Below are 26,652 nucleotides of genomic sequence, written 5' to 3'. Positions count from 1 at the left end.
AGAATTAAGTCAGGTAAGGAGGTGATATCCTAGGTAACAACAAGTCTCTGATTAAATTATGTAATGTAGATGAGTCTGAACCAACTGCATATAAGTAGACATCTAATTTAAACATTGAATCAACTGCATATATATGCAGACATCTAATGTACACTGACATTTCTGAATCAATAGAATTAGGTTAATGTAGTTATGAACTCAATACAGCCTGACTTTGACCATATTTACATTAAATTTTGCTCAAATATATATTCATAGATGAGAGGTCAGTGTCAACTCTGGATACACACAACCCTGTTGGTACAGCTCCAAATTGGTAAAAAATATCATCTGAATGTTAGGCTGACTCACATGCCTGTTGATTGACAGACAACTGAAAATTAATGATTCTACATCTTCTTTGTTTATTAATTTATTTGCAAGGTTCCAATCCTGTCTTACACATTTCCAGATATTTATGCGAATACAGATATGTTCAAAAGCAATTCTTCAATGAAAATACACATGAAAATATTAGTCTCACCATCTGAAAAAATTCTTCAAATATTATCTCTTATAGTCCAACCAACGCCCCCACCCCCACCTCCCCCTCCTCTTTTGCACTTCCATACACTTCTCTCAACCCCTTCTAGGTACCATATCATCTTTATGACCAACATATGTTCATCACTACAAAAACGGCTGTTTATATTTTCCCTCATATATCGTCAGGGCAATGCATATGTGCTATTGACAATATTCACTGAAATTTATACTGCTGAAATTATTACCGCATCACCAATATATTGCTCTTGTGATAATACATAACTGATTACCATCTCTTCACATACAGAAGCACACACAACAGCACACACTGAGCAGTGTCTCAGAACACATCAGCCATTATTCTGTATGCTTGAGTGATTTCCCAGTTCACACTACCCTGGTATATAACGGGCGGCCGGCAAACATTCTAAAACAGAGCAATTTGAAGCGACAGAGTGTTTCCCAAAGGCCATTGTGAGGTGATCAGATCTAATTATGTATTCATGGACAGATCGATCTCAGGGAGGCTATAGCATCGGCCAATCAGAAGCCTGCGTTTTTATGAAAAGCTGCACGGTGCTGTTATGCTGGTATATAACTGAGCTATATTATTACTTCGAACTTGGCGCATGTGTGCAATGTATAACACACTGCATGTACATAGTGAAGGTGTACTGCAAATGGCAATCTATGTTGTACGTTGTTTGCAGTATATATGCTGTGGGTAGGTATGTCAGCTGCTTCTATGATGAACACTATACATCTAATTTAGATAGGATACTGTGATAAGGAATATACAATGTATTATATGCTCTGGGGGGTTCAGATTAATTCTTAAAGGGAATGAGTGATGGGTGTGGGAAGGGGGGGAGGGGGATGCCAGGAGGGGATGTGGGTAGATATCAAAATTGTTGCTAATATAGTTGTACAGAGAAGATCGGTGAAAATTAAGGGATGCCTGTTTGTGAAGCATCCTTTTATATTCTTAATGTGTACATTGTGTGATAAATATCACGTTTACAACTTTTAGTAAGTTGTGGACGGGGGGGAAAATTTTCTTTTGCCGGGCAAAAATGGCTTCCAAAGCCCTGTTAATGCATATTAAAAATATGGACCAGGTGGGTAATTTATTGTTTGTGTGTGGTTGCATGCTATATTGATGAAACATTTCTGTGACCACAGAGAGAGGAAAAGTTCTTTCTTGGCCCTCCATTATAATGGGCTCCAAACCACAAAAATTTGGGGAGAGCTGAAAGAGACAAAATGCATTGGTGTCCCCAGACAAAGAAGTGGGGACAAACATACATGTCCCCTTTACCATCGTTTAAATCGATACCCAGCAATGCCCTAAAATGTAATTGTCTAAGTTCATTTGAGGAAAGTTTTAAGGAACATATTTCTCACTCACTGTACAGTTCATATGTGAAGATAAACATACATGCACAATTGTAATAATTAAGAAACCTCTTCATAAATGGCATCAGAGGGGAAAAAGAGAGACATAATGGAAAACATCTACCTTCAATTTACATTGAATGTAAAAATTTGGAAAGAAAAAAGAACAATAAATAAGTTACAATAAATATTGGCAGAACTTCTATATTAAACAAAAACGACAAAAGTTCTAGCAGAGGGCCTACTGAAAGCACGATCAATTCTGCCAAAAACAACAGAGGAGTGAAGTAAATACAACTGTCATAAAGCACGCCAATTTCAGATGGCCTGAAATTACATGCCCTAGAGCTTAGTTATTACCATGGCAACGTTTTGGCACAGTGACGCAGAGAGAGAGAGAGAAACAAAAATAGAGGGCAGCACTCTCATTTGTATATCATCTACGAATAATTTGATTGTACCAGCTAGCATTGGACAACACATGTTCTGCTCAGAATGTAATCTCTTGCATCGGAACAGCTGTCGATCGACCAACTTTGATTATAATGTAATAATAGTGGTTGAATTGGAAGTGTGGCCGTACCTATGTGAATGCACTTTCACTATCCAGTCATTTATGCGAGAAGAATTTTTCCTGGAAAAATATGCTATTTGTGGTATTTTATATACTACTTTTAATCTGAATTATTGTGCTTGATGACTCTATAGAGCTGACATTAACGAGTATTATTCCTTTCTTAAAGGCAAAGTACCCCTCTTTTTTTCTTGTGGGAAAGAAAGGATTGGGTTGTGGGGAGAGGAGGAGGGAGGGGAGGTGGGCGGGGAGGTGGGAGGTTGTGCTTCCATGATAATTTATTAATATTTCAAATACTGATTGTAAGCTACACACTTGTATAGTTGCCCAGGTTTATCATATAACATGCTAATTAACAATATCATTTCTGTTTATACAAACAACTACCCTGTAACAAGAACCTTTGTTAAATTTATGCATTGGTTTTCGTCGTATTTACTACAGCGACTGCAGCAAGATCGCTGATGATGAAAATAACAGAAAATATAAATGGCCACACTGAACCTCTCTTCTAAAAGGCCAAATTAATATGAACTTGAAGAATAAATATCCAAGTTCAATTTGAACCGAGATCAATATGAGATGTAAAATTAAAGGAAACAAGTTCATTCCAACTTGGACCCATTATTAAAGGCTGTGCATGATCAAATACAACCTTCCGGTAGTATTTAATTGGTAGATTTAAAAGTGTTGACCATGATAACAAAAAATGTTTGATTTGCCAACTGCTAAGAGTTTTACTCCAAATACGGTTGCAATTAACCAAACTAAGGCACCTCTTAGATTTGTGTCTCACCAAGTGGTCATTAATTAAAGAGAATAAATTAAAGAAGCTCCATGTTTCCATCAAATATGTCACCTGGACATTTCATATCAATATTATTGCTTGGCAAATGATGCAAATCAGATTTTTGAAAAGTTTCTGGCATTTTCTTCAGCATTTGAAATAAAACTTGACAAGTAATTATAGTGAAGCGACTAAACTTCACTAGTACAGGAATTTAGTGCCAAAATGTATCAAAATTTAACCAAAATCATAAAGAAAAAAATGTATCTGCAGGTACATGTGTTTGTAACACAGTGTGTAAACTTTCAGTGTACAACCCTTAATTGAAGCTTGGAAGTGCATGCATGGCTAGTAGGCTTAAATACATATATAAATCCATGCAAAAATATCCAGAGGTAAGTAACTAACTAAGTCGCTTTTAATAATTGTAGTTTAACCGAACAAATGCCTCACGGAGAACGAATGCCTCTCCTTTAGTCTCTGGTTCATTCTAATTGCCTACAGTGTCATATTACAGCATTGCCTTGAATGGGAATTACACAATATGGCTGTGAACTCGAACACAACAGCAGCTCATGTGGGATTATAGACTGAGATTTAGTTGCACTTTATGATTGCTTGTCCTCGATATAATATAGCTATACACCAAGCAATAAATGAATTCCCAGATGAGACCGCTGGCTTTGAGCAGACTGGGCTTACACAGTAAGGTGTAAACTTGGTAAAGGACTATATAATACTAGTTCTCACCTTAACAGTGTTTGGAAACACTGTTTACGGAAACACTGCGGTACCCAATGAGTTCTTATTGTAAGCACCCTTGAGCACTGTGGTCGCTTAAATTTTACCTATATGCAGGGGCGTAGCCAAGGGGAGGGCGAAGGGGGTGACTCCACCCATTTTTTGTATGTTTTTATGACATCGCTAGTAATTTCAAAAGAGAAAATGCTTAGATGCAACTTACAAGGCCTGGGAAGTGCCATTTCCAGCGATCTGGGAGGCATTTTCAGCCAAAATTTTCATGTACTTTTCGCCAACCATGGTGGCGCTACGCTTAGATAGTTTGCAATGCCGTATCTACGGCTCTGACAGTTTGCCTACATTTTCGCCCCTCCCTTAGCAAATTCCTCGCTACGCGCCTGCCTATATATAACAGTCAGTCCATCAGTGCATGTGTTGCATGTTTCATGTTCAATGTAAAACTGGCCTTGGGGTTGCAAATATAGCTGTAGATTGCCAATGATGCTACATAGCCCCACTGTACTGTGTTAGAAATGGAAAAGAAATATTTTACCTTCTTTACAATGTAAAGTAAATATATTGGAAGCTACTAAGCAAAACTGCTAGACAAAGTTGCATGCAATGCATTATATTACTGCTGAAACAAATGTAAACTGACACATATCTGATCAAAGCATAAGGTAAACTACATTCCTAATGTTGTTATTGTCTTAATCAAACTTATTGAATGCAGAGGGGGAGCTGGAGGAGGGAAAGGTAGAGGGGTAGGGAACAAAATCTGAATTATTTGTAAAATGCTATTACCAGGATAACCTCCAATGCTTTCTGCTTTGAAAATTTATGAGCAATGATACTTACTTGTCTCTGGTCTACTTATGCACTTTTCCATCTACCCAACCTAACATAATGATTAACATTTTAGCATTGTGCTACTTAATCTAAAATACTGTCAGAAGGGTACTCTGTGTAACGTCATACTTACAATTAAACTGACCAAAGTTTAAACCATCTGGCATGCCAGTTTTGAAGTGGGGAATTATAAAAACAAGCAAACAAACGAATGAATGAGATTTGGCTGAGACAACTAATGGTTTTCTGACCCTGCCAGATCCTTACAATACAGTATAATAGCAACAAAAAAAAATGGATAAGAACAAATTGCCTCTTGTTGAATTTTTAGTTGAGGAAATAAAAAGGTCAGGTTACTAAAGGAAATGGGACAAAAAGATATCGATTGATTGAAAGACTTCAATATATTCTTTTTGTTTATCGTAAAAGTGCTGTGATAGACAGAAATAGCTCTTTTTCCTTTGAATAATCTAGATAGTCTATTTATTATGAAAGACTTTCAAGAGATCATAAAGATCTTGTAGTGCAGGGTTGAACATATGTTCTACATTGTAAACTACTTGGACAAACAAATATAAAATACTATTTGGGGAAAAGATGAGAAAAGAGGAGAAAAGAGGGGAAAAGAGGGGGAAAGACGGGAAAAGAGGGGGAAAGAGGGGTAAAGAGGAGAAAATTGGAGAAAATAGGGGATCAACTAGGGGATGAGGATGGAATGGTTGGCTGGGCTTTGGAAAGAATTTTTTGTTAACCAATGGAAGTTAAAGCTTTACGTTAATTACCAGGTGCAACTTAACTTCTTTTTGAACAGATGATTTGAAAAATTTACCTTTTTTACAGTGAACGGGCAAAAAATTTGTTATTGTTTACATGTGAGATATTAAAGTCTCTAAGGAGGGAAAGGTAAGGGAAAAATGCTAACAAATCACCTGTAGAAAGAGATATTTTAAATATTCTTTGGGAAGTGTAAGCAGACAACTTTTTACTTGAAAAAGGCAATGAATCACAGTGAAAATTTATTCGCTCTATCAAAATTCTTTCACTATATATGTTCTTTTATAGGTGCCTTGCATGGTTGTTATTTTCAGACACATCATTGAAGGTTGACAATATAGACACATGATTTATTTTGATATCTTGTAGACTGTTAAAATCCACTACCTATTATATGTTATGAGAATTTTGACAATTTTTGAGAGATAACCCTTTTCAAACATGTGAGGGATCATCAATTAAATTAGTGACTGGACTAATATAGCCTAACTAATACACAGACCAGTGGGTGGGTTCCTCAGATGCAAAAGAAAACAAAAGAATTTATGGCTTCAAAAGACACGTTTACAATGTGTTTTAACTATGTAAAGGATAACGAATCCTAAATGTCATTCAAGGATCAGGATGCTCTGTGGTTTTACATGAGGATAAAAGAATATATTTTTGTTCAGTCATTATTTGTTATTATAAAACAATGGACATATTGGCCTTACATTCTTGGACTTCAACAAATCGAGATTAAAGGGTGTGAAGACTCGCGCAAAAAGAAACGTCTAATGCCGGTAATTTGACCTAGTTTCAAATGAGGTGTAACAGAAGTGTTAAACACCACCATCGATCCCAGAAAATACACACACAGCTTGCTACCATCAGTAATTGGACACGATTGTACAGTCAGTATATACAGCTGCGGTCAATACCCACAGCACAGTGTACAAACAATACAGCGATGGACATCTCAGGTCCAGCTAAAGATAACAATTAAGGTATCACATTTCATTACTGTCTGCATTTTGTAGCAACACGAACAAAACGTCACTTGCAAGCAACAGAAAGTTAACTTTTTCAGATGGCCGCACACGGTTTGGGGCGAGTCTTCAATGCCTTTAAAATTCTTCCTATGGTCGTCCTGTAAGCCCATAGACAATGGCTAATGAAACAATGAGAATTAAGTTCAATTAGTACGTCATTACTGCTTCGCTTGCATACTAGTCTATATGCAAAGGTATAGAAAAGATTAGAGCAATTATAATACATCTAAATACATAGGGGTGAAGTCTATGAGGAATAAAAACAAGAGTCAAGTTAACTGTTAGTACCACTACCACTAGACCAAGTATTAAATTTAATTATAAATGTTCAGATTTATGCCTTCACTGTTGTTACACAATCTTAGCACATAAATTTTATTTCATATTATACGTATACGCATAAGTATGTGCTTTATTTTATATTATACGTATACGCATAAGTATGTACTACGATATTAGCCAAGCACGTTTCTTAACAGTTAAACCTATTCTTAGATTTAAATCATACATGCAAAATTAAAAAAAAAAAACATTTTTCAATTTTCAATGTATAAATAGTTATGTTTATACCGTGTCGGGTTCCAGCGACTCTGCTGATCCATCCAAGTCCATTCTCGAACCGAAGGCAGCATATAAAGCACAGAAACAGCTATCCTTACGGAAGGCAGTGTATCCAACACTGAAACAGCAATGTACAGTATAAACTTACACATAAACAGCTATGCCTAAAGTGTAGACTTCTGTAGTAAGTACTAGCCTCACAGAGACGTACTGGTATATATAATGCAGTTTAAAAAAACAAAATCAGTGGCAGTCCAATATGATGTACAATTCACAACCAGTATCAGTAGCTGGCATGCAGCTTCAGTTGGATGTGTGGGTTTTTGTCTAATAACGATGATGATGATGTTGTACTTTGAAACAATTAGTCATGTTAGCTAGGCTCCCCTGTCGTTTTGTCGTAACATCTGCTTCACCAAATTTATACAGCCATATGGCAAATGTAAAAGGTTTTTTTTTGAGGATGCCATTATACCGATTGTCCACAATGCAAACAAAATTTTAAATGCAAAAAAAAAAAAATCTCAAGGACACTGTGACTGCTTGATTTGGGGGGGGGGTGTACGACAATAATGGCTGCATCAAGAGGTACTTGGTATTAAACGACAATTCTGTTTATTACTTAAATACCCACTTTCATGAAGATGATGATGATGATGACGAAACTTATTGGAGGAACCTTAATTAATTTACTGAGCTTGTCTTTTAAGAATAGGCTTGGAGAGGAAGCTGGATAAAAATCAAAATGAAGTAGAAAAGAAGACTTTTAAATGGATAACTGCATTCTACAGATTGTCACCCGAGGTATTTTAAAGGGACAGATGGGCAATTGTAAGGGGGGGGGGAGGGTAAAAGCTATACTTCATAACTCAAATTAAGACCTCAAAAGTTCTGGATCATGTTATAAATAAGTAGTAGTCATACCAGTTAGAGAATCAATGACAAAGTCTAAACAGAAATGAAAAAAAAACATGAATACTTTACGGAATATTATTTCCTTTTCATTACTTAATTGCAGTGGAGAGATTTGAGGGCGGATGGGAGAGGGGATTGACACAGCATAAATAGAAAACACCTGGGGGCACAGAATGCAGGAAATGAAGCTGTCATTAAGCCATCTTAGAATAGGGTCCAGGTGCCTGCCATTATAAGAACCCCTGCAGGGCATGAACATTTTTCCTCTCCCATCTATATTCATATGGGCGAGGTTTATTTGCAACCCTAACGGAAAATATCTTTGAGAAAAACAAAGTTGAGAGTTGTACATTTTTCGACTTTTATGCCACCATTTGAAGTAAGATTTGAATAGATAAGCTAGTTATGTGTGTCGTTATGGCATCGTGGAATCAGTGAGGTTGAGAAAAACCATAGAAAGGGATGCAAAATGCTGCTTTAAGAGCTTGATTGGTTCATACTTTGATTGACATGTTAAAATTAAGTTAGGAGAATGAGGGAGGGCAGGGGAGGGGGAGGAGGGCAGATACAGACTACACTGATGCCTTCAAATTAATTATGCAGAAGACACCACTTGCTAAAGTAGCATATTAAACTGTTCCTAATTTATATAGTCAATAAACATTTGATTTTTAACTGTTGTAACCAGTAAAATGCATTCTCAATTTCCTCTCAATTATTGTTGTCATTTATGACAGACTAACAGAGGAAGGGGGGAGTGGGGGGATTGAGGGAGGAATTGGAAGAGGAAGGATCAGCTGCATTGTTAAGATTGTACAGCTTTAATTTCTACAGCACAGCACAGCTTAGAACATTGGACAATTTTAAAACCATGCATATAATTCATCTGCTGTGAGGTGTTTTGGCTATATATACATATGTTTCAGGACGCAATGACAAGCATCCTGCAATCTGCCACTGTGTCCTTGAAATAAATTAGAGCAGTTCTTGAAAATATATATCTTTTCGGAACTGAGTGGGAGTACGTCGCCGTGGAGAGAAATGAAACACTCCCTCATTATATGACTGTCAATTACGCTCACACATTACAAGGTAAATGCCAGGTGATGATATACAACATAGACTAAACAAAGATAGCTGTGCACAAAATGAATATTCATGACACTTCTCATGAATTATGCAGAGTGTTAGTAATCCTTAATTTCAAGTACCTTTACTCCTGAATGCATGCTGGTGTATAATCGGGGTACAGATATCACGCTCGTGCATGATCGCACAAATATGTACTAGCCATGATATGACATCACGGAAGCTTTAATACAGGAACAATAAACGGCTAGGCTCAATACCGACTGAGGTAATTAATCTTGGGGTACTTATACGTTGCAGTTAATTAGCTGTATAATATATATGTATTCACATATATACGCATAACTCCTAGAGGAGAGGAACCTCTGATATTTAAGCTATCGTAAGTACCATGAAAATGAATACAAACAAAATCAAAAGACAACATGAATTTCAAATTGATGTTTTTATAATGTGTCATATATCACATGCCTGGCAACTAATGGTAAGAGAGGCAGCTATTGAAAGGTTTACAGCGATATCTTCCACTGTAAAGTTGCATGTATATAGCATTATAGCAAGCGCTGCAGTGAAGATGTTGTTTGTATGCAAATACGTACAGACGAGAAAGAAAGGTCTGTAGATCGGTAGAATGGTTGTACAATGAATGGGCTCTGATACAGAAACTTTAAAGAGAATGCAGAAATTTTAATTATTCAGTAAACCTATCAATCAACAAATAGTTTTGACTGTATGATAGAAGCAATGTACGCTCATGTAAGTTGTTCTTTTGTAGATCTCTGCATTTAAAAAATGGAGTAGTTTGTCGATCAATAGAAGAACAACTGCGTAAGAGATGTATCTCCAATAACTGTGTAACATTTTAACAAAGGTAGGTGGGTGTGTGGGCATGTTTTGGATGGGGGAGGGCAAAAGGAATGGGGGAGGGCAAAAGGGACGGGGGGGTTATAGTTGGGTCTATTAACACTGAATGAAACTTTGTCAAGTTTTAATTCTTCTCAGCTCAGACATCAACAGTGTAGTTCATACATGGAGATGTACATTATAACCCTGCACACTGCATTATAGTCAAAACAATGAAATATAATAAATCATCATAAAAAGGAGAAAATTGTACATTTTCTGTCTGCATGGCCCAATGTACATTGCAGTATTTCTTGACTGGAATGATTTTTAATTTTTTCACTGTCGCATGAATGAAAACCAAAAAGTTTCATCCAATTGCTTTAAAGAAAAGTTAACCTTGTCAACAAATCAACAAAAACTTAAGACAGATTGAAGTATAGTGAGATGGAAAAGAAAAGCTGTATGATGTATAGAACTATAATTGTAAGATTTGCAGTTGTTCCTGCATTCACTCCTGTTATGGCTAGTATTTATTAAGATACGGCACACACTGCTTGAAGGACAAAAAAAGGAAAAAAAGAGTCCATTAAATAATTATAATTTGCAAATGGCAACCATTAATAAGAAGTAAACAAAAAATGGCACACAATTGTTATTACTAACTGTAGGATATTCTCAGCAGTTAATTTACCCTAAAGAAATACATAGTTAATCACATGATAGAGAATTAATCATTCAGTAAGCCTGTTGAATCAAAACAAATCATAAATCAAACCCTTAATCATTCTGTGTTTGGTACACATTTATCACCAGCAATGGATGCATGAGTAACACATAAAATCAGTTATGTATGCTATTCCAGAGTCTGTATGGGGAAATGTTTCGTCTATACAGTTGTAGTACTGCAAGGGTGTCGGCATATATTAATTAGGGTGTCTGCATATAAAGCGGGAGGCCCGGGTTCGAATCCCAGTGGAGGCTGGAAGTTTTTTCACTGTTCTGGATTTTCCAACTCACTACAATTTCAATTATTTATATATATAGATATATAGATGAGAGTTAGTTGAGACTAGGGGAACACTAGTAGTTGTTACTCAGAGTTTCACGCATTGAGCGATCATGAGACATCTCATACATATATATGTCACGTTAGGAAAGTCACAACCATGCATGCAGACCCTCAACTATACCTTACTAGGGTTATATGTGTGATGCACAGTACAAGAAAGATAACATAGAAGGTTATATATCTGTTGATGTTTATATTCGCAGTCACTGTTTTGTATTATTAGGCCATTACTTTTAGGTGTAAAATGTCCCATGCTTATTGCTTTTGAACATAATTTATACATCAAATATTTCTTAAAGTTGTTTATTCTGACAAATAAATGGGAACAGATATACTGCAAGTAAATAGAGTACCAGAAATTTGACTTGCAATAAATAAACTCAATATCTGGTTACCATCAGCTTGAAATCAGTAATTTTCACATTTTGGAGTATCAGCAGTTTGTGTGTAATTTTAAACTTGGATGATCAAGAAATATTGAAATTGCTGCATTAAAGGAGAATGTACAAGATGTTATTTGCTTGATATTGTCAATGTTATGTAATTGCCTTCATTGTGTAATTCTGAAAGGTGAATGAAAACTCTGAATGTTGCTTTAAAGGAACCTATAAGATGTTATTGTATGATATTGTCAATGTTGTGTGTAAGCCTTCTTAGTGTAATTCCTTAAGCAGACTAACCCTGGATATTCCATTAAAAGAGATATATATTAAGATGTACATTCTGTTCTTTAATACTGTCAATGTTGTTCATGCCTTCCGTGAATGACTGTTGCTAGGTACAGAACTAAAGCAGCCTCAGTTTTCAAAGTCACCAGCTTACACTCAGTGAAACAATGTTACAACATACCTCAGCTAGCAAATTCACTCTGTACACAAAGTAATTTGTGGTAAACAACGAAAAGGTACTGGTATGAAATACGACCTTGATCAACACAGTAAACTTTATCTGTTGTTGACTGTTCTATGATGATCCAGGGTCATTGAGAAGGTCTTTCTTTAAAGTCAAATCAAAAGAGGCATGAAAGCCGATAACGAATAGATTGTGCTGGTTTACAGTCCTTCCCGTACTTTTTTAATATCAAAAAAGGTTTGCAATCGATTTTTAAAAACACACACTTCATCATTTCATTTTCATGTAGGAATTAAATATTCATACATTTTTATTTGCAATTGTGATAGCTTATTTGACTATGACTGTTACATACTGGTGAACTTTGTTTTTTTCAACTGAAGTCAATCATGTAAATTATGTACAAACATTTTTTTTTTTCAAAAAAGGCAAATTTTATCCAAATTTGTAAATTTGTGTTTTGTCTTTCTTACTATATGTCATGTTGCTTTAATAGTCTCCCAGATTGTCAGATCTCTCAAATTGTCAATTCAGTTTTTTTAACTGATGAACAAAGATTCACAATAAGTAAGGTTAGTCCTTTTCATATCCGTACATGTTTTGTCTGTAGCATGGTCTAGGCGTATTAATTCATATGACATTTTAGGAGGTATTATATACCATTGCTTCCTGGAATTTTATGTTATCCCTAAGAGACCTTTATTAGGTATTTTACAGTGTGTGTTATGACTAGCTGAATCTATATACAGCGTAACAGTGGAAGGTAGGAACTTGCAATAATGTGCCTGTCGTTTTCTCTAATTTTTTATAGATATTTTATAATTATTATAAATATAACTTATAAAGGTACAATTTTAGAACAAATCTGATAGTTCCATTTACATTTTAAATTCAGTTAATTTATTTGGGTCTATAAAGCAACACAGAAAAGATAAGCAAGGATGATGTAACCTCATTGTATGAACCTAAAATACAAATTTAAATTTACTAATAAAATGCTTTAATTTTAGATCTTTTTGACCAAAATCACCTCAGAAACTTGATACTAAAATATCAAGGAGTTTATTGAACCCTTTACAAATCTGCTGCCATAACCGAAACATATGTATTTGTACAGGAATGGTGGGTCCATGGAGACACTACCAATACGAACATATTCGGAAAACAATCGCGAACCCTTCATGAAAATCTATAGATTAAGATTATTACTTAAATCTTTATCATTGCTCTGTAATTTAAGAAGTGGGATAAGAAAACAAACAAACAAACACAAAAACAAAACAAGAGTTAGGCTGAATCTAAAAAGGAAACTCCATTCTTCCACCATAAGCATCGGTTGTTGCTATAGTAACTAATTGTTACTCCAAACCAGGTCAACAAGTTAATTGTTTTTCTGGTCTCCATTTTGTACCTTAAATATACACCCTGATGGTTGCAGTTACATTATGCTAGCTTCTGATTACATCAACTCACTGAAAATATTAGACAAGTCATTCTTGAAAACCTTTACTGTCTGAGGTTATAAATCTCCATGGCAACATGTTGACACATTATTAATTATGTTACCACATTAAAAGGTACACTAGGCATGACCCCATCCCAACCATTTGTTCAGGAATTTTGGTCAAATCTGTTTTGAACCTAATGCCATCGTCATTCAAATCTCACGCTGCTGTTTAGAAACAAAAAGAACCCTCGTTGCTGCATATTTATTTGACCATACATGTATGCAAGCAATCTATCATTATGTTTGGCTGTACTTAAAAAAAAAAAAAACAGTGACATATGTTAACAAATCAGGCATACATAACAATCATAATTTGGAGTTTCAGTGATAAATCATAAAGATGTTAAAAAATTCCTCCAACTGTGTACGTACCTCTTTAGCAATTGGCTTGAACATTGTACACCGGTTTAGCTTCAGAATCTACCGGCTTTTCAAATCTCCGTTTCGAAACATAAAACGCCGGGCGAGAAGTCAAAACTTAATATCTGGTTTGTCAGCTGCGTTGTCGTTGTCGTATGAGCTAGCTGTTCATATCAGAACTATAATGTTCTCTTTATGTGCACTTACAGAGATCCACGGCTGTCACAGTGTTTTTGAGCTGAAATAATAATAATCACGCTGTCTTTGACTGAAGAAAAACGATCACAAAGTCCTCCTCGAAGCTGTTAGATTCAAAAGAGTCAGTGCCGCACGCACACGAGCATGCATGCAAATAGAAACACATGTAAACGTCGTTTCCCCCGACTACTAAAATGGAAATGCAAAGAGCTATCGTCTCTGATTCTTTCCGGAGGAAAAAAAAACGAGTCCGTTGACGAGCACTTAAATGTAAATCGGGGGGAATATCGTTGACGGAAAGGTTTCGAGAAATGTGAACTGCTAATGCAACAGTAAAGTGAACCTCTATCAATACAATTAGTTCATTACATTTCTAACCAGTACGGTTGGTTTCTTCAAATTTTTCGCTAATGGGGACAAAAAGCTAGGGGAAGGTGAATTTCTTTTTGGCTTGGCATCAGCTGTTTGAAAATTGAGAAGGATGTTGATTGGAAAACCGAGCAAGCTATTAGCAAATTACCGTCTCGTGAGTTTGAAAACTTGTGTCTCCAGTCAAAAACAGAAACAGAAATATATATATGTATATATATTCCTTTCGAAAAATTAAAATCTAGTGGATCAAATGACTTAAAGTCAACAAAATCTCGTGCCAGGTGTATGTAATCTATAAGCAGCGTTGTAAGTAGAGCTGTTGACGGTTTTAAATATAAAACAGCTGGAACTATACATCTACATGAAGTCACGTACGCCAGAAATATCTACCAGCATGCCTTGATTAAAATCTAACTGCCAATATAGCACCATCGTTAATAAACATCAAATGAAACGAGTCAGTCATTTGCAATCGTCACCAAGATTTTCCAATGACGCTCTGGTCATCCTACCAGTAAATCACGACCATCTGTTTTAAACTTTATAATTTTTTTAATTTTATATTAGCTAGTATGAAATAAAATCAGCCTGTCAAAACTAACTAGGCAACCAATTTTTAACTTAATTCTGAGAAAAGGCTTAATTACTATCCATATATTTCAAAAAGATGTACTTTAAATTCCAATACAGCCAGCAGAACTACTGTACGATTCCATCTCAGATTGTAAGGGAGTAGATATTGTCCGAAACAAACCGCGATTGACCGTAATTGGTTCAACATTTCAAAAAGAACACAAACTCATTCACCACAGAGACAACTTGTGAAAACCTAAACATTTATGTCCAAGTTTACAAATATCCAGGAGACATCCCAGGAAAAGACTTTCTGATAAATATGAAAAAAACAAACTGTGGAACAAGTTGGTTTTACATACTGTAAGATGTTATTCCAGTGTGGTTAGCTCAGATAAAAACCAGCCCATGGATGTCGTCAGTAAGAAAAATGATGCCGATTCTTTCACAAGAAAGATTTTGAGGAATAGTGTTATCCTGCATGGCATCACTCAATAGTACAGTATATCATGCTGATGTATAGCAGTTTGTGTATATATTACACAGGAAACTGTGTATGCGCAGGATCGACGTTCAAGAACCACAATATTTTCTTAAGAGACAATATTAAAAAAACTTCAAAAACTGCTGCACAAAGATTTGAACACTCAATCATTCCCTGGATTAATAAGATACCAGCAGAAATGCCATTTTCTAGTCAAGATCACAAATGAAGCAAAATATTAGCAAGATATTACATACTTGAAGTTGAACTTGAGGGCTCCTCTGGAAAGCAGTGCGCCTGCACTGAGCAGGACTACTCTCATTAAAGATGACCATAAAATTTTTTTAAAAAAGCACAAGTTGAAACCAGTTCCTTCAACAGGACATGCGTAGCAGTGAAGAGAAAAGATTACTTAACATTTGATTGATTATTCCTGAATAGAGAGAGATTAGCGTACAAATTCTTTTTTCAATAATGTCAAGTCCACTCCAGCGATATTGACAAGACAAATAAAGATCTGTCTACTTCCGAGCTAGGATATACAACAAAGAGTGGGGAAGGACAGGAAACCAAGGTTATTTCGGAAAGAGTTTACATATCAATAACAATGGAGTCTAAATGAGACTGTAGTCTTGCAAAATACTTTGTGGAGTAGAAGTTGAGTTATGTTAATAACTGGGTCGATGTATTCACAAGTTGACATACTTTTATATTCCTTGAGTGAGGCCAAAAAAATTGTCTCCAGACGAAGATAAAGATTTGTGAAACCAGGTGAACTGACAAAAATTGTTGACCACGAGGCTAAAATTTTGTCAATCATATGAAAGATGCTTGCTTGAGGCGATGTAAATTTGGAAAAAGAAAAAAATTAACTGAAGCTCGAAAAATGGAACTTAAGTACACTTGAAGACCCTTCCGGCTGTACTTAGCGACGACAAGATGAAATATACTAGAGGGAGTTTCAGATTTGTTTTGGAAGAATTTCTTGACCTTTTTTTTCTAACAGAGCGGTAAAACCAGAGAATCAAAGGTCTAGCTTTTTTCAATGTCTTTTGACTTTATAAGAAGCAACATGAACAGAATTGTAGAGAAAATTTCATACATGGAAAGAAAGAAAAACTAAACAATTTTAGTAATCAGTTTTGATGTTCAAGGTTTATTTGTGAAACAAGGATTAATTTGTAATTATCATATTTGAGAAAAGCATTCAGACTTCTCTCCTCCCTGCTTCAGGAGAGAATACACACTTTATTTTCTCTTCATTTTTATTTCCTGCGAACCATTTGCTTAAATGTCACCCTTTTCCTTTCTTAATTAGCTGCAAAGAACCCAAACGCCCAACCCCTTCCTCTGGTTTGGATTGAGGTGACTAAAACTGCAAAGATGTAAGATTTTTTGGGGGGTGGGGGGTGGGGAGGTGGTTCCAATTACAGTAATATTAACTCCTACCCATAAGAAATGCAAGCAACTTTACCATCTATTTAATAAGCAGCCAACCTCACATCTACATTATTCAATTTTCATTTAATGCGCAATTAATTCAATGAGAATGCCAAATGTATACAACAACAGTTACATCATATTGTTGAAGTTTGCCCCAAAAATTGACAAAAAAGCAAACAAACTGTGGCCATAGAAACATATACTCTGTACTGATAATTTGCCTTTAGATCACCAAACCGAAGACAAGAGCTGGCAAAAACCAAAATAAACGAGCACAGTGGCCTAATGAAATATGAAGAATAGGAACACACAAAATGACGACCATATTGTTCTGTGTTTGATCAATTTGCATAGAGCTGATGGTAATCTCCTTATAAGGAAACTCCTTAAAAGGAAACGATGTTTCAAAAGTATAAATTTTGCTTTTTATTTTTGGTGAAACACTTTTTGATTTGATTTGATATGGGATTGAAAAATTCCCTAGATACAGCACGATCGATGCATGTTGCATAGCAACAATAAACTTCATACCTTCAAATATCAAGAAGCAGCTAAAATGACAAATTTTTGCAAATGTACATGTACAAAAAAAATACTGCAACATAGTTTTAATTTATATGCTAAATATAATCATGACATTTGATCTTGAAAACTTTAAACTTGAAACATTCATTTTATCTGCATATAATTCTAGGCAAGGGATGTTGTTGCTATGGGTGCCTAATGATTCTTAGTGCACCAATCCAATTTTCACAATATGAATGAACATGTAAAATCCCACACATTATTTTATTAGGTAGATCTTCCTTTTATCTTTCTTTTCAAATGTTTAGTCTTATCTGATCAGATCTTTTGCAAATTGAACAAGCTATCTGTTGTTGTTGCAGAAATAAACTGCACAGACTTTAAGAAGAACTTCTATGTGATGCACATTTTGGCATTATAAAAACAAAAAAACACATGCCCACAGCAACAAAGCTCTACAAATTCATTTGCAGAAATCCTTATCACATTTGAACGACATGTTTTCACAAAATCTTCACACGAAACGCTTAAAGGATATCTTCAAAGGTAAACCATAAAGTTTGTCAGATTCCATAGAGAATAAGATTGCCTCAAGACCGCATTCTTCCCTCAAAAATCAATCGAACAGGAAGAACGAATGCGTAGCCTTATAATAAGCCCGCCGGTTGCCGGAACGAAAGAATTATTTTAATCAAACAAAGGGTATTTCCCCAGATTCAAAGACATATTGAGAATCTTGAATTCGCCAGCCAGAAACTTAAAATTTACTTTACGCAATATATGGATTTCCTTCGCATGGCATCCTCTCGGAATGTGAAAAGATTCAGTTTAATACTCCAGTTCCATACAAAGAAAAGTTTCCTGTGAGACAATCTTGAACATTTCACAAAAATCTCCCATGAGATGATCACCATCAGCCTATGCATTACCTTCCGTAATCAATACACCGGGAGAAACATCGATCGATTCCGAGGTGACAAGAAAACTGATGGCTTTAAATTCAAGGATGATAAAACTCCTCAAAGACAGCCACATTCTCTTAATTGATAACAGTCTACCTATTTAAATTCCCAGATTCTCTCAATACCAGCCCGTTGTCGTCGTCGTTATCAACCCTGGATTCCTCGTTACTTGTTGATGGCTCGACCTCGTTCTTCACTCCAGCGGGATATGACCAACAGTCCACCGATAAGCAGATGAGCTTTGCCTGACAATTTGCCCCTCGGACTACATCTCTCAGATTAATATAAACAAATATCTCAGGGTTTATCCTTCACCAGGCAACAGTATTGAACGTAACGGTTAACTTGAACTCCGATGGAATGCAACAAAGGTACTATAGCCAAATGTCGTTGCCATCGGAAGCAAATACCGTCAGTAAAATGCCTCCCGTATACAACTTGCGTCAAATTCTCCAGAGACGGAAAATAAAAAGCTTGTGGGCTGCTTTCGTGTGGATTGGTTCGTTCGATAACTCTTATATGTGTAAGACACTTAAATTGTCTGCTTAATCGCATAACACTGTCAATGAAAAAGATAGATTACCATTTCACATATTTTTCAACTTGGATGGTTTTGTGAACTCTGACGATTTTAACAAGAGTGGCCTGTTTTTACGGAGGTTGTTTTCAACTGTGAAATCTGAATAACAGCTTTTATGCTTTTTCCTATCTAAGAAATTGAACAATGCAAAACACTGACCTAGAAATGATTAAACTAATAAACTTTGAAAGAGCAAAGTGTTTTGTTTTTTTCTCCTTGTTTGGTTTCATCATCCTGTAACATAGTTTACTAATTACTAGTTTGAGCAAAATCAGGCTGGTTGTAATTAATGCATCGTTTAATTTTGCAAAAAGGAAAACGAAGAAAGCCTCCCATTTTGGTTTACAAATTAAACCTTCAAGAATTAATATTTGTTTAATGTCACATCCCTATTGCATCTGTACACCATGCACTTTGTACATCACCAACTCTCACATTCTTCCATTTCCTGCAATAGGGTTCTCACTGTATTAATGTTATAAACCAGAGCAAGCCAAGCAGGCCATTATAACAGGAGGCAGCAGACACTTAATTATTGACAGGAAAAATAAAGTTATTTGGCATACATGCATGAATCCTCTGAATTTAATCAATGATGCTGGTCGTGATTGTAACGGAGGTAAATAATATATAAGCACAAGGGTTGTTTTTGGTTCTGCGATACTAATTAAATCAGAAAATTGGAATGGGTCAAAATATCCCTGACAGATGCAAATGAACGGGTATAAGGAAGCTGCACAGGAGATGAAGGTACAAGCTAGAGTTATGCAACCCAGTTATTATGCAATATAATTAACAGGCCATGCTGGATGCAATAATACACATATATATGGTGAACCAAGCTTATATCTAAGAATCCTATAGGCAAAATAAATACAAAAATGTACAGGAGATTTTACATGTAAACATAGTGTGTGGTATAGTTGTAAGTATTATGTGTGGTACAGGTGAAAGGTTACATATGTAGCCCAAAAATATTGGCAAATTCAATGGGCAAAGCTGGATGTATAGTAAGCCTACATACAATAACCAAGCTACCTGGAATCCTATGCAAAATAAATACAAAACAGTCCAGGAGATATTAGATGTAGACATGATGTACTTATGAGACATAGATAGACATGTGAGGTCACCTAGAGGTCACCAGACGACCAAGGACTCTATAGCAAATATAAACTTTACAGGAGATATGTATAAGCATACTATATGAGATATATGTATATATGTGAAGTATGTAACCAAACTACCCAGATAGCATATATAGTTTATATTAGTTTGTATTAAATACAAACTACAAGTACAGGGAATTTTTTTAGTTCTGCAACCAAGCTACCCAAGACCCCAACACATACAGTAGTAGGTACTAAGTGCAAACTTTACGAGAGAGATATGTAAGCATATGATGTATACATGTGACCAACCTACCAGAGACTCTAACTCATAGTAAATTGTTCAGGAGGTATGTAGAAACATAAGTTATATGTTACTTTAAAACTACCTAGGACTCTAACGTATAGGAAATACAAACTTTGCAGATGAACTACGACACCAAACAAGAAATATATGCATAAGGATGCACTGTATAACTTGCACTTATTTGGAATTTAGTTTGACTTTGCCAAATTTAAATGACGGTGGCTCTAATCCAACATGACTCCTTAGTAACAACTTAAATAATTAAATAATTTAATAATTAAAGGCTTAGAGCAAGACATAGGTCAACAATAACATGTGCTTTAATGTGGAATGGAGACATCGGTTTTCAACCATTAGTTACCTTTGAAAATTTTTGTCATTAAATGATTTCATATTTCCACAAAGACAGAGTTTTTAAGGAACACCAGATATTAGCTTAGGTTTGGAAGATCAGAGTACAGAAGTTGCACGTTGACATGTAAGGAGAGATGCAATCTAATTACAGAAGTCCCTGAACTAATTTGAATAAACCGTTGGACAAACTTGAGTCTTAAGTCAAGTCATTCTGACAACGCTATCTATGTTTAACAAGAGAGATTTGCAGAGCAGACAGTTTGAGGTTTAAGCTGTCGCGCATACTTAAATTAAAGAGTGCAGGGGGGCCACAAAACAAAATTTGCTCAATCATCCGAATATGAAAATGAATAAGAAGGGAAGCATTACATGAGTAAGTATTCTCTATTAATGAGAAATTCATGGAATGATTCCGAACCCAGACAACCACGGGGGAACAAAAAATCGCAGCTCGAGTCTTACTCTCCGATCGAAGGGAATATTCGTATTAAGCTAAGTAGACCAAATAGTCTGAGTACTGCAGGATATAAAACAGCTGGAAGTGTGAGAAAACCTTCAGGCCTGCTGTAGATCCATCTAATCCACCAATCCAAGTTTTAAATAGATTTCAAATGTCAAGGAAAGGAGACAAAATCAAAAACGAGAAACCGAGTGTATACCCAAGCGAGCGGACAAAACTCTAACAACATGACTTCTGCAGTTTGGCTGCAAAGCATACATGATGGAAGACATCGCAACGTAAATAAATAAAACTTTCTTCACCTTGGGAGATCTCTCTCCCAGATTTCCAAATGTAACTTTAAGTTCCATCATTACTATCACGAAGAAATAAAGAAACAAACGATGACGATAAATAATAGAAAATGAGCTGAAACGAGCTGAAATTTCTTTTTCATCGAGAAGTATTTGGCAAAAGGACGGAAAACAAAACCAATCATCCATCTGTAGAATTGATATAAATGATAAAATGATGGCTGATGTGAGAGATACAATCGCCTGTCCTTGATTGAAGCGATTCAACCACATTAGATCCAACAATTCACGGGAGATTGTACCAGTCTTCAGAAATAAAATGACTTCCGTCAACTTTAAAGAGACTATGAGATGGATTTTCAAATCTTTGATCAAGTCCAAGATTTGCAATATCTGAAGGCCACGATTAAGAAAGACTTGGTTATTGCAAAATAAAAAATGTTTATCCAATTCGGATGTTTTCAAAATTTTGTGTTTTTACTGTTTGCATAGATAAAAAGCCTAACCGGTGTCTGTGGAATGTTAAGGAGGAGAACAGTGACCTTGGAAGGGGTAATTGAGGGTGGGGGTGGGGGAGGGGTGCAGTGCAAGACTGTTACCAGTTATTACAATTCTCTATTTATTTTGTATTAAAAACAGACAAATATACCATTTTCACTTTCGGTGAAAGAAAAAAAGAATACCTCTCCTCAATGTTTTGAAAAAAGCGCCTCCGTCTTCCACAAAACCCAGAAATTAAACAAATATTATTTACGATTAAAAAAAATCTGCTCCCAGAGAATGGTAACCACCATCAAGCTTCCATCCAAAAGAAAAGTTGTCAAAATCAATAATTTTTTTTTACAATGCAATATAAAAGATTTTCTCCAAGGTAGTAGGTTGGTTAAGTGCAGAAAAGACACTGCTTCTAACTAAAAGGTTGGAACGCTCATGAATAAATTTTCTCGGATACAACTGCATATCAAGATATTGTTTGTAATTTCTTTCCCAATCGATAAAGCAACACGTTAGATTTCAAATGTAAGAAAAACTTTACGTCGTCGTACAGGTGTTACTAAGAACAATCAAACTGAAGCCCCTGTAGGACCATAGGACAACATAAACTACACTCTTCGAATTGACTTTGATAAAAAGAAACAACAGCATCGACATGTGAAACCGAAATACGAATAAAACATATCCCAGAGTAGGACATGTCTTCAGACGATATGTCACAAAGAAATGAATTCAGTCTATTAATTCAGATGTCATCTTTTGTCCTTTGCGAGTGTTATCCGCCTCTGTTGAGGTGTTAAGGCAAGACTCACTTCTTGCATATCCTATGCATAGCACTGGCAAACGATGTCAGCTATTAATGCATAAAACATCTCACGCACCCCAAAGCCAGATATTAAAGCGGCGGTCTTGCATCGACTTTGGGTAAAGTTTTGACACAGTTTGAAATTGAAGCTATGAATCACGACTATAATCGAGAATTGTTTCAAATATGAAAGAAAGTAACCGCAAAAAATTGAAAAATTTTACGTTGATCTGCTATTTACATTTGAAGAAAATGATCTGAGGCAACGAAACGTTAAGGAATCCTGCAGAAGCATTAATTACTTACCAATTAACGTTAAACTAGTGCCAAAAATTAATTAAGAAACCAACAAACTTGTCTGTCTATTTTGGACGATTGGAAATCTTCTTTGGAGTAATATGCCACCTGGCTTCGCCAAATTGCCAGCAGTTGGAATCAACCAAACACACCTTTGTTACTGTATGATTCATCGAAACCAGTTGGTTTTGCTATGATATTATAATAATAATAAAATCCCATGACAATGTCACTGCTTAGCTTGGCTAATTGCAACTATAGTTTTAATTCAAAGTAACCAAAAAAAATGGCCCAATTTTTAGTTTTTACTATTACTATTATTATTATTATTTTTTTATTACTATTTTTTTATTCTGTTCTTTGTATTTGATTTAAACACTGAAATATAACAAAGAGCCATAGCAACAATATATTTCCTTTTGTTTTTTTTCTCTCTCCATAATTGGATGCAGTAATTAAGTTATTACTTATTAACATTCATTCAGTACAAGCAACATGGGAGAGTAGAACTCAATTTGATCAATTGCTTATATCATCTTGAGCAAATCCCCATAGGTTTGGTAATCGGCAAATCAAGTAAAAAAAAAAGAAGCAAAATGTTGGCACTTTGGGCGGTAGAATGAAAAGGAAGGGCATTGACCGGAGGTGCCGGTCATAGAGGGTGCACACTGTTAAAAGGTTACCAGTTCATTCTAGGCATGGTAAAACCAGAGTGCTAAGGTTGTGGGGAGACAGGTAAGCGAGGAGCAAAGTAAATTCCAAAGGCTGCTTTAAAGCAAAGACCTTTGGCTTCTAGGAATCTATGAATACTTAATTGATTTATTAAAGTTTCTAGAGCTACCACCTAGTTAATGTGAAATGAATACTGTGGGAGGAGGCTTACCTTAGATCTCTTAGGATCTACCTGTGCATACATGCATTTTTTACAAAAAATTGCTTAATTCCATTGAACAAAAAACCTGATCCATAATTCATTGAAAAATTAGTGATTTTAAGAAGACCTTTCCAAACGGCAAGAGATCAGTGGCTTGCGTAAAGTCAGTCTGTCAAATAATGTTAATTCCAGAGGTTTTTAACAATTTTTTTGCAGCGAAGAAGTTAAACCATGCACTGCCATGGTTTACACCCCCCTTTCCACCTCATGTGCACACAAAAATCAACACTATATATTATATAGCACAACCTTATTTATTTTTTATTGTGCCTCACAAACATTCACCGTTTGACGTCTTAATTTTAAGTTTACTCAAAGACTCATGCACTATATTTCCTCCTTTAAGAAATTCCTTGAGTCGCCTGGCAATTCCATAATAGTTTTGCCTCCTAAATAAATCAGTCAGGGGGAACTTTAAAATTTCTAGATCAATATGAAATAAGATAAGGTTGTATACAAGGATATTAATTTTGCTGTTGTGCAAAATGACTATTTTTTTTATTATAAGAAACCTGAAAACTGGAATACAAATGTATGGGGAAAAAAGGTAGAAAAAATTGCATCATTTGGCATCTAGACCTTAGACCCCTCCCCAAGAAAACAATTCACCTGCGCTGATGTGCCCCTTCCCCCCCCCCAAAAAAAAAATTAGTTACTCTGGCTACGGGCCTGTGCAAGACATGATTGAAAGTCACATATTATGATAGCCATAGGTTTCTGCATGTCCATATTGGAATGCATTCATAAACAGATTTAAAAAGTTTCATTTTGTTATATTTAACCAATTATGGTCTCTTTTAATAAAGGGAACCTTTCAAGCAATCCCAGAATCAATTGAGCAAACTACAAAAAGTACTTGCGAAATTTCAATTTGATCGATTTTTGTCTCACTTTTCAAACAATTAAATTTTAAAGATGGAAATTTGGATGGCTATAAATGTATATTCCTTTAAAGTTTGTTTTTCTTTCTATCACAAGACAGATATCTCATAACGGGACAGAACTACAAACAACCAACCATAACTTCCAGATGACTGGATATTGTCCCGATCAAACCTTAACATACATTGATTGATTATGCAATTAGTAGCACTATCTCCTACTGGGAAAGAGCACGAAGGCAGACCAACGAACTGTGGAACTCGACTCCACTCTTAACCCTGCCCTCTACCGATTAGTTTATTTTACGTCTCGCTTCAGCTGCAGAGGATGAGAGAGATGTTTGCTAAAGCATTATGGAACATCATAAAAGATGTAGACAACAACAAAACAGAATGAGAGGAAAAGAAGAAAGACAGGAGAGAGAGGCTTGCTACATGGAGGTGACAAAATGTCATGAAAGCATCAACATGGTAACCGATGCGTGGAATACGATCGTACGAGCGAACGAATCAAGATTGCTGTCGCTAGGAAGGTATACATTTATTTCAGCAATGTCAGGAATGAAATTCTTTCTTTCTTTGTTTTTCTTCTTTGTCCCGTGGATTTTGTGAAACTGATCTTAAAGCAACTGTCTTAGATGATGTTGGTAAATTTGTTGATGTAGGTCCGTTGGCTTCGTCAGACATTTGGAGAGCAACATTTGACTAGAGACTTAAAAGAAAACTACAGTGTAGTGAAGCCATTTGGCTTAATAGGGGTCCAGGAACCCGCCAAAGGGGCCTCTGGTGATAGTCAGGGGGAGGGGACAAAGTCCCTTAAAGCTTTGTAGTTTTTCTTGTATCCAGAACTATCATCAGCAGCAAATTGAATAATTTGTAAACTTTCCCTTTTAACATGAAAAATTTTGATATTTTTTTATCATAAAAAATATATGAACATTTCCATTAAATTGTATTTTCCTGACACTTTCCTTATAGAATTTTTCCTGATGATATCACAAATTAAAGTTCTCTGCCAGTTTTAGACATATCAAATAATACCTTGAATTACAAATCATTAATCAGACTTGATACCTTGTTTGACTATGGAGCTGAAACAGCGCCCTCTATTGGCTAGATGATTCTATTCAACAAATTAGTTTCACATCAAGATTAAAGGTTTTTCCTTAATTGCCTCCCACATATGCAATATCCTTGGTCACTGGTATATGCCAATTGTATACTTTTCACGCATCAGTAAGTATGTAGGTGAGGTCAGATGTTTCAAACAAAATTTTCCATATTTCATTTTCTGTCAGCTATTAATTGATAGTGCCATTAAAAATTAACAAATTCCGGAAATAGTGACCTTCACACCTCGTTGTTTGCTAAAAGCTGCTCTTTTGTATTAGTAAATTGTAGGTAACCTTGCATTGTTCTGACTATGTCATGTGATATTGACATATATAAATTTAAGCAGATGTAATTGTGGTTACAATCAATGAAGTGTTAGTTGCTTATGAATTAGCTAATTACCCAACAGATAAATCAATCCGAGCAAACTTTTGTGTCCCGTTAATTCAAGGTAGTTCATTTTCATTTTGCTTATTGCAAACCCTTTAAACGGCCGAAATTTCTTCCAGATTTTGATCAACTTTATAGCCTAACAATTCAAGGATGCTGACAATTGGAATAACAACTATATTGTCCATCAAAAACTTCTTCG

General features: G+C 35.6%; 1 protein-coding gene across 22 annotated transcripts in view; it reads right to left on the bottom strand.

Moving 5' to 3' along the window:
* Positions 1-26,652, bottom strand: part of LOC139964551 (prolyl endopeptidase FAP-like) — a 251,697-nt gene that overhangs the window by 50,132 nt on the left and 174,913 nt on the right. The window contains exons 1-2 of one of the 22 annotated variants that reach the window (XM_071966225.1): positions 18,529-18,941; positions 13,888-14,113 (exon numbers count right to left, since the gene is read on the bottom strand). The exons of 17 other annotated variants lie outside the window; for them this stretch is intronic. In XM_071966225.1, coding sequence (XP_071822326.1) covers positions 13,888-13,911 — 24 coding nt within the window. In that variant the 5' untranslated portion in view covers positions 13,912-14,113; positions 18,529-18,941. Of the gene's footprint in view, positions 1-7,246; positions 7,401-13,887; positions 15,361-18,528; positions 18,942-26,652 lie in introns of those variants that run through there. 4 more of the 22 variants (XM_071966224.1, XM_071966226.1, XM_071966221.1 and 1 more) reach the window with 4 other exon arrangements.

Source organism: Apostichopus japonicus, chromosome 23 (assembly GCF_037975245.1).
Source record: "Apostichopus japonicus isolate 1M-3 chromosome 23, ASM3797524v1, whole genome shotgun sequence".
Lineage (NCBI taxonomy): Eukaryota > Metazoa > Echinodermata > Holothuroidea > Aspidochirotida > Stichopodidae > Apostichopus > Apostichopus japonicus.
Note: the sequence above shows the minus strand (reverse complement) of the source record. Positions and strands in the feature narration are given on the sequence as shown.